At 38.6% G+C, this 9690-nt stretch overlaps 1 protein-coding gene across 1 annotated transcript in view; it reads left to right on the top strand.

Moving 5' to 3' along the window:
• Nucleotides 1-9690, top strand: part of RAPGEF6 (Rap guanine nucleotide exchange factor (GEF) 6) — a 188132-nt gene that overhangs the window by 10624 nt on the left and 167818 nt on the right. The window contains 2 exon segments of the mRNA XM_005865527.2: nucleotides 857-927; nucleotides 3019-3075. Coding sequence (XP_005865589.1) covers nucleotides 857-927; nucleotides 3019-3075 — 128 coding nt within the window.

The raw sequence follows: 9690 nt of genomic DNA, 5'->3' as shown, positions 1-9690 counted from the left end.
TCCCCCTGCTGGCCTGGTCGCCCCACACAGCCTGCTGATCAGTTTTTTGGTTGTCCCTCACTAACCCCCCTGCTGGCCTGGTCACCCCATGCAGCCTGCAGTTCAGTCATTTGGTTGTTTCTCACTAACCCCCCTGCCAGCCTTGTCGCCCCAGGCAGCCTGCTGTTCAGTCGTTACTGTTACTGTGACAGTGTCCCAGACATTTTGCATATTCCTCTATTATTAGTATAGATAAGGAAGTATATTTTATGTAGATAATTTAAACTGGATGTAATCACTGTGCTAGAGAAAGGTTCCCCACCTCTTTCACAGAGTGAAAAATAGGATTGTCTCACTGGATGTCTTATTTGTTTATTGGCACATTAATAATCACTTTGAGTACCTTTTGAAAAATATTTTTTAGAAAGTCCTATTTTAAGAGGGATATTGACAAACTGGGTCATCTTCAGAGGTCAGTCAGGTGCTTCCAAATATTCAGAGGCTTAAATATTTGGAACCTGCAAATACTGAGACTATATAATCTGGAGGGGGAAAAAACAAAAATAAGCTTTAAAAAACTTTTCAAATATTTGGAGGTCACTGAAGAAGAAAGGTTACATCTGTTTAGAAATGAAATAGGCTTTCATATGAAATAGCGAGATTTTAATTTCTGGCATTATTTGTGTATAGGCCATCAGCCATGCTGGGGGGAGTTGAGGGAGTTCTTTTCAGATCTCTTATAATTCAGAGATTTTATGATTCTCATAGTTCACCGTTCTGGTATAAGTGGTTGTTTGCTTATAATCATAGTTGTTGGGGTATCATTATATTATAAAAAGTATATTTGAAATAATCTAAAATAATTTCTATTCTTTAGGATTTAAACACTATTTACTCTTATCTTCATGGAATGGAAATATTATCAAACCTCAGAGAACATCAGCTTAGGTAAGTGTGATGTTGTGTTTAAGAAGATGTGCTGTGGAGTTATTCAAATGAGTTTAGGTAGATAATTGCAGGGCCCAAATCTTTTTAAGGACTTTTTATAGAATGAGCATAAGGAATTTGTGTTTTTCATACCAGTTTTTCTTAGCCATGGGAATCCGTATAACTTTTGACTCCCCCAAAATCTAACTACTAATAGCCTACTGTTGATCAGAAACCTTACTGATAACATAAGCAGTCGATTAACACATTTTAACATTTTTTAATTGATTTTTTAATTTTTTTTAAGAGAGAGGGGAAGGCAGGGCTGGGGCAGAGAGAGAGAAACATCAACTGGTTGTCTCCCATACGCGCCTTAACGGGATTGAACCCACAACCTAGGTATGTGCCCTGACCGAAAATCGTACCTGCAACCTTTCAGGTGCACAAGACAGTGCTTCAACCAACTAAGCCACACTGGCCAGGGCTAACACATATTTTATACGTTATATGTATTATATACTGTATTCTTACAATGCAGTAAGCTAGACAAAAAATGTTATTAAGAAAATCATGAAGAAGATAAATATATTTATAGTACTTACTGAAAAAAATTGGTGTATATGTGGACTTGCTCAGTTCAAACCCATGTTGTTCAAGGGTCAACTGTAACTATGTAAAGCAAAGCACAGCACTGTGCTAGCATGTGAAAATAAAAATTTTTTGTTGTTTTTGTAGTTAATATTGATATTTACTATGTCAGATGCTTAAAATGGGCATGGTATGATGTAGAGTTGTATTAAAGTGGAAGGAGCAGAATTCTTGATTTGGTATAAGTTCTTGTGGACAAGATCCATAAACTTTCTAAACCTCATTTTTCTTTTGTAAAATTAGCTTTCTCTCCTTCTACCTTATGTCATTGAGATTACACAGGGTATGGCAAAAGTAGGTCTACAGTTGTGAGTATGCAAAACAGTTTATTTTTATATTATTATTATTGTATTATTTTCCATACAAACAACTATAAACCTACTTTTGCTCCACCCTGAATTTGTAAAAACAATTTTGAGTGCTATTAACTGCTATTTTAACTTTACATAACATTTTAATTGAAATGTGTTTTCCTTCCATGGCCAGGTTATCCACCTCTTTTTCTGGCTGTTGTTTTTATTTTATTTTTTTTGTTTGTTTTTATTGATTTCAGAGAGGGGGAGAGAGGGATAGGAACATCAATGATGAGAGAGAATCATTGATCTGCTGCCTTCTGCACGCCCCATGCTGGGGATCAAGCCTGCAACCCCAGGCATGTGTCCTGATCAGGAATCGAACTGTGACCTCCTGGTTCATAGGTTGACTGACATTCAACCACTGAGCCACACTGGTCAGGCTCTGGCTGTTCCTTAAGTTTTGGGTTATGGACCAGATTGCTAATTAATTCTTTGGAATTTATTATTTTCTGTTTCCTTTATAACAATTCAGGTGTTAGTATGTATCAAATAAGAAAGAAAGAAGAGCCCTAACCGGTTTGGCTCAGTGGATAGAGCATCAGCCTGCAGACTGAAGGGTCCCAGGTTCGATTCTGGTCAAGGGCATGTACCTTAGTTGCGGGCACATCCCCAGTAGGGGGTGTGCAGGAGGCAGCTGATTGATGTTTCTAACTCTTTATCCCTCTCCCTTCCTCTCTGTAAAAAATCAATAAAAATATAAAAAAAGAAAGAAGAAAACTGAAAATTAGAAAATTTAGTAATACTAATAATATTTTTTAAATGAAAGTAAATTTATATAATTATTCAACAGAATTTGTGTGTGTGTGTGTTTGCATCTGTCAGTAACTGTTCTTCACACAAGGATTTAGTGTGAATTGACAGCTTATTTTTTCATAATTAAAAAATACATTATTTAGTGTGAATGTACATAAAGAGTATTATACTTGTTGCCACTTAATATCTAATTGTTTTTGAAAATGTTGCATTTAATGTATATATTTCTAAACTCTTATAGTTTAGTGAAAAATGTAATGGTAAATCTGATCATTTTCTATTAAGGTGATTATAACAGAATTTTTTAAACAAAATTTAAGGTAAAAATCTTTAAAATTTTTACTTTTTAAAATAGATTAATGTCTGCAAGAGCACGCTATGAGAGATACAGTGGCAATCAAATTCTTTTTTGGTAAGTACTTTCATAATTAGCATAAATTAATTGCTTTAATGTTTAAATTTTGATTTTTAGCATTGAAATTCTGGAACAATTTCTGTAGAACAGATTGAAATATATTCACAAACTATGAAATATAATAGGCATCGAGTCTACAAAAGGTGTACAGTGTGGCAATGGTTAATAAATATAGACACCTGAATTGGGGGACATCTGTAATACTGTCAACAATAAAATAAAATACACACACACAAACACACACACACACACACACACACACACACACACGTGTAACTTCTACCCATGTGAACATGCAAAATATGTCAGGGCTCTAGAAGGCTCTAGTCAGTTTTCTTGGAAAGGTAATCTAGTTCTAACTTCTATCGCTGTAGATTAGTTTTGCCTCTTTTGAATGTCATACAGATAAAATCTTTTGTCAGGCTTTTTTCTTTTTTTTTTTTAACTTCACAAATGTCTGCATTTCTTCCAGGTTTTTGCACTCATTCTTTTTGTTGTTGTTGTTAATCCTCACCCAAGGATATTTTTTCCCATTGATTTTTAGAGAGAGTGGAAGGGAAGTAGGGAAGGGGAGAGAGAGAGAGAGAAACACCGATGTGTCTCACATCAATTGGTTACCTCCTGCACATACTCTCACTGGGGCTGAAGATTGAACCTAAAACCTAGGTACGTGCCCTTGTCCAGGAATCTAACCTATGACCCTTTGTTGCTCAGGCTGATGCTCTAACCACTGAGTAGCACTGGCCAGGGCTACACTCATTCTTTTTCACTGCTTTACAGTATCCAGTTGTGTGAAAATAACACAATTTGTTTATCCTGTTACTATATATTTAGGTTGTTCCCAGTTTTTTTTTATTATCATAGTTTCTTTGAACATTTTGTTCATATCTTTTTATGCCCTTACTTATTCCTGTTGGTCATATTCTTAGGAATAGAATTATTGGAACCTCACATGCTTAAATTTAGGAGATTCTAACAATCTAACGTGCATTTCATTTTGTTATCTCATTGTGATTTTATTTTACATTTCCCTGCTTACTAATGATAATGAATGATTTTCATATTTTTATGGCCTATTTGGATTGCTCTTTCTGAAATTCTGTTTCAAGTTTTACCATATTTTAATTGGGTTGTATGTCTTATTTCTATAGATTTTTAGAAGTTCTTTTTGAATTCCCTATTCAAGTTCTTTGTTGGATACTTATGTAGCATATATCTTCTCCCACTGTGTGGCTTTCCTTTTCACTCTATTAATGGCATCTTGAAGACAAATTCCTAACTTCTCAGTTTTTCCCTTTGTCATTAATGCTTTCCATGTCTGGTTAAAAACAAAATCTATTCCTTCCTTAACATTATTAAGATTTTTGGTGTGTCTTTTTTTTGCTACAGTGACCTCTTTTATTATATACACTAGTGGCCTAGTGCACAGATTCGTGCACATTGAAAGAAATTACTTAGACGGTTACTTAGCCTTTTATGTATATTGATTCAACTGGTATATAGGAATGGTATTGATTTTCATGTTTTATTACTTGCACATTACATTTATCATTATTTCTAAACTACTTACATGATTTATATGGGTTTTGATAGCTACTTTCATTTATTTGTTGATCCAGTCATTTATCTATACTAATAATAGAGGAATATGCAAATTGTCCTGGACACCGTCACAGTAACAGTAATGACTGAACAGCATGCTGCGTGGGACGACAAGGCCGGCAGGGGAGTTAGTGAGGGATGACCAAATGACTGAACATCAGGCTGCGTGGGGCAACTAGGCAGTTGGGGGCGACCAGGCCAGCAGGGGGGCTGTTAGGGGCAACGGGGGGGCAGTTAGGGGCGACCAGGCGGGCAGGGGGGCAGTTAGGGGCGATCAGGCCAGCAGGCAGAGGCAGCTAGGGGTGATCAGGCTGGTGAGGGGGCAGTTAAGGGTGATCAGGAAGGCAGGCAGGTGAGTAGTTAGGAGCCAGTGGTCCTGGATTGTGAGAGGGATGTCCGACTGTCGGTTTAGGCCCAATTCCCGGGGTCTGGCCTAAACTGCCAATCAGACATCCCCCGAGGGGTCCCAGATTGGAGAAGGTACAGGCTGGGCTGCGGGGACCCCCACCCCCTTGTGCACGAATTTTGTGCACCAGGCCTCTAGTTATTAAATATTGGTCAGCTATACATTATGCTAATTCTAATATAGAATGGTGGGAAGACAAATTATTTGTCCTTATTGAGTATCATGTAGTGGAGGAGAGTGAGTTAATTAGAATAGTTACTCATATTTTAGTGCTATCAAAGAAAAATATAGCTATATAAATCATTGGGACAGAATTGAGAGCCCAGAAATAAATTGATATTTATGAACAGTTTTGCTACACCTGCAAGGCAACAGTTTTGTTATTTAAAAATGGCCTGTACCTAAGATCTGTACACAATGTGTATATAATATGACTGAGGATTAAAAAGGAATCTCCAATGAACTGTTTATTTTTGATGAAAGTGCTAAAGCATTTCAGAGGTAAAAACACAGTTTTTTAAACAAATGGTGCTTGGTTAGTTGAGATATTATGTGCAGAAGGTTAATTTAGACCCTTTCCTTATAACATATACAATAATTAATGAGTGTTACTTTATGCCAATTAGAATAGCTATAGTCAAAAAGGTACCCATTAAATAGATACAGTCAGAAAGGTACCTTATACTGTATACAGTAATTAATGAGATATCACTCTATACCAATTATAATAGCTACAGTAAAAAAGATAGACAGTAATGAATATAGACAAGGATATGGTAACACTTGGAATTCTCATATATTCGTGGTGAGGATGAAGAGTGGTATGGCCTTTTTAGGAAACAGTTTGGTGGTTTTTTAAAAAGTTAAGCAATTTCGAGGACCGGATCTCAAGCAGCGTGAATACGCGGACTCTGAAGAGCCCTCCACCTTCTCACGGAAAGGTCAGATTTCACCTGGGAAAAGGAGAGAGAGAGCTACAAAACCAAACACCCCGAGAAGAGAGATCATGGGGAGACAAAGAAACCCCCATATGAAAGAAAAGGAGGCATCACCAGAAAAGGAAGGAAATGGAATGGAGGCAAGCAATATGTCAGAGAAAGAATTCAGAGAAATGGTCATAAGGTCGCTGAAAAGAATAGAAGTCAAATTCAACAATATGGTTAAGAACCAAGAGAAAACGAAGAAGGACCAAGAAGAAATGAAAAATGACATTGCTGTTATAAAGAACTCAATAGAAAGCATCAACAGTAGACTAGAAGAAGCAGAGGACTGCATCAGTAACCTAGAAGACAAGGTAGGAAAAAATACCCAAGCAGAGCAGCATCTAGAAAAAAAAACTTGAAAAACAGGAGGAGAGCCTAAGGGAACTTTGGGAAATCACAAAAGGAAACAACATCCACATAATAGGGGTGCCAGAAGGAGAGGAAACTGAGCAAGGAATAGAAAACCTGTTTGAAGAAATAATGACAGAAAACTTCCCTGATATAGGGAAGAAAAAACTCACACAAATCCAAGAAGCTCACAGAGTCCCAAACAAAATGAACCCCAAAAGACCGACGCCAAGGCACATTATAATTAAATTGGCAAACACCAACGACAAAGTAAGAATCTTAAAAGCGGCTAGAGAAAGACAAAGTTACCTACAAAGGATTCCCCCATCAGACTGGCGACTGATTTCTCAACAGAAACACATCAGGCCAGAAGGGAATGGAATGAAATATACAAAGTCATGCAAAGGAAGGGTCTGAATCCAAGAATACTGTACCCAGCAAGGCTATCAATAAAAAATGAGGGTGAAATCAGGAGCTTCACAGACAAAGAAGGACTAAGGGAGTTTATTACCACCAAACCAGAAATGCAAGAAATGCTAAAGGGTCTGCTGTAAAAAGAAGAAATAGGAAGCAAAGAAGGAACACAGGCATAAAGAATAAAAATGGCGACAGACAAGTACCTATCAATAATAACTTTAAATGTAAATGGATTAAATGCCCCAATCAAAAGACATAGGGTAGCGGAGTGGATAAGAAAAAATGACCCACATATCTGCTGTCTATAAGAGACCAACCTCAGTACAAAGGACACACACAGACTGATAGTGAAGGGATGGAAAAAGGTTTTTCAGGCGAATGGAAATGAAAAAAAGCTGGGGTAGCAATACTTATATCTGACAAATTAGATCTCAAAGCGAAGGACATAAGAGATAAGGAAGGCCACTTCATAATAATAAAGGGAGCAATAGCATAGAGAATTTACTTAACAGTATTGTAATAACTATCTATGATGCCAGGTGGTTGCTTAAATTATTGGAAGGAACACTTTGTAACTTACATGAGTGTCTATCCCAGGGGTCCTCAAACTTTTTAAACAGGGGGCCAGTTCACTGTCCCTCAGACCGTTGGAGGGCTGGACTATAGTTTAAAAAAAAAACTATGAACAAATTCCTATGCACACTGCACATATCTTATTTTGAAGTAAAAAAAACAAAACGGGAACAAATACAATATTTGTATTTGTATGTGGCCTGTGGGCCGTAGTTTGAGGACCCCTGGTCTATCCACTGTGCAGTACACCTGAAACTAATATAAAAAAAGTGTTGAATGCAAACTATAATTGAAACATAAAATAAGCCCTGGCCAGATCCCCATTTGGTTAGAGTGTCATCACATACACCAAAAGGTTGTGGGTTCGATTCCCAGTCCGGGTACATACCTAGGTTTTGGGTTCAATCTGTGGTCAGGGTGCATATGGGAGGCAGCCAAATGATGTTTCTCACATTGGTGTTTCTCCCTCTCACTCTTTCTCTCTGTCCCTATTCCTCTCTCTAAAATCAATTTTAAAGTATCCTCAGGAGAGGATTTAAAAAAAAAGAAAAGAAAAAACATGGAAACTGGAAAAAGAAGAGGACACAGCAAGACAGGAGCCTGGACTGGCACGTTGAGGCCACCCCTAAGAATTTTTAGTCTTTATTTTATGAGCAGTATGAAGCCTTTGATGGAGTAAAATCTGACAAGATTAGGTGTGCCTCCCTTCTCTGGGCTAGATTATTCTTGGATTCTTTTGCTTGCAAAGAGAAAGGAGATAATAGGGCCCCACTTAACGAGTTTCACTTTCCTTGTGTTTTCTTATCAGCTGTATTGTGAACCATGCTCTGAAAGTGGAATTCTTTGCAAAGATCTGAACTGTTGCTGATTCATAAACTGGCATGTCTCTCATCCTATATAATAAAACCCTAATATGCAAATTGCTATGACATGCATTGACCACCAGGGGGCTTACGCTCAACACAAGGGGTAGCTCCTGCTTTGAGCATCTGCCCCCCTACAGGGAGGCGACCAATGGCGGTGATCAGGGGCCAGGCCTGGCCAGCAGGTGGCATCATGCCGCCAGTCAAGGCGGTGCCAGTGGCCCTGATCGCCCTGATCGACCCTACCCTATATATTGTGAACAGTCTCTTAGATTAAAAAATTAAAACCTGGCAAGGCTACTCTAATACTGAAAAAACAGGATGATGCAACAATGACATGCATGGACTCTGGCTTGCACATTTTGTGATCAGCCCTTATTCTGACACTTATAACTGTGTGACAAAGCCAATTCTCTCTGCTTCAGTTTTTCCACCCATAAGATGGGGAAAATGGTATTATTGCCTCAGAAGGATCATATTATGTACTACTTTTTATAATTCGGGCAAAAAAATGTAGCTGCCCATACAACAGCAAGATGCCTTTCACCTGTATGAAAAGTATGGTCACTGGTGCATGCAGAGTCCCGGATTGTGAGAGGGATGTCGGACATCCCCCAAGGGCACAGGCCAGGCTGAGGGACACCCCCCACCCCTATCCACGAATTTTAGAGAGAGGAAGGGGGGGAGAGAGAGAGAGAAACATCAATGTAAGAAACATCTGTTGGTTGCCTCTCAAATGGGATGGAACTCAAAACCTAGGTATTGTTCCCTGAACAGGAATCTAACCTGAAAGCTTGTTGGTGTACGGGACAACATTCCAATCAGCATGACTCTTGATGGTAGGAGTGAACTTCAGGATTTTTCCTGTATTTGTACTGGATTTTACTGACAACTTTGTGACTGCTTCAGCCAAGTGAGATAAAAATTGGATGTTTGTCGTGGCATCCAGTCATAACTTCCGTCTTAATTTGGAAAAATTTTCCTTCATTGATTTTATTCCTCCTCGATTTTGTAAAAGTCATATTTCAAAAGAATAAGTAAGTGGGATTTCTAAATAAAGAACCTTGGGGAAACCAAGATGGCGGCATAGGTAAACACCGGAAATTGCTGCCTCACACAACCACTTCAAAAATACAACTAAAAGACAAAACGGACATCAGCCAGAACCACAGGAAGGCTGGCAGAGTGGAAATTCTACAACGAGAACGAAAGAGAAAAGCACACTGAGACTCAGAGGAGCTGCGGAAGTAAAGTGCAGAGGTACGGAGGCGCACGCTGAAAGGGCTGGCGGCTGAGGACGCAGTTGTCTTTTTCAACTAGGAGGGAGTCTCAAGCTCCCCACTGCTCTGAACTCCAGTTCCGGGTGAGTCTCTGGGGACCCAGACTCATACGGGGAGAAACTGGACTGTCTGGCATCAGA

This window comes from Myotis brandtii, unplaced genomic scaffold, assembly GCF_000412655.1.
Source record: "Myotis brandtii unplaced genomic scaffold, ASM41265v1 scaffold208, whole genome shotgun sequence".
NCBI lineage: Eukaryota > Metazoa > Chordata > Mammalia > Chiroptera > Vespertilionidae > Myotis > Myotis brandtii.
This window is presented reverse-complemented; position numbering and strand designations above follow the sequence as displayed.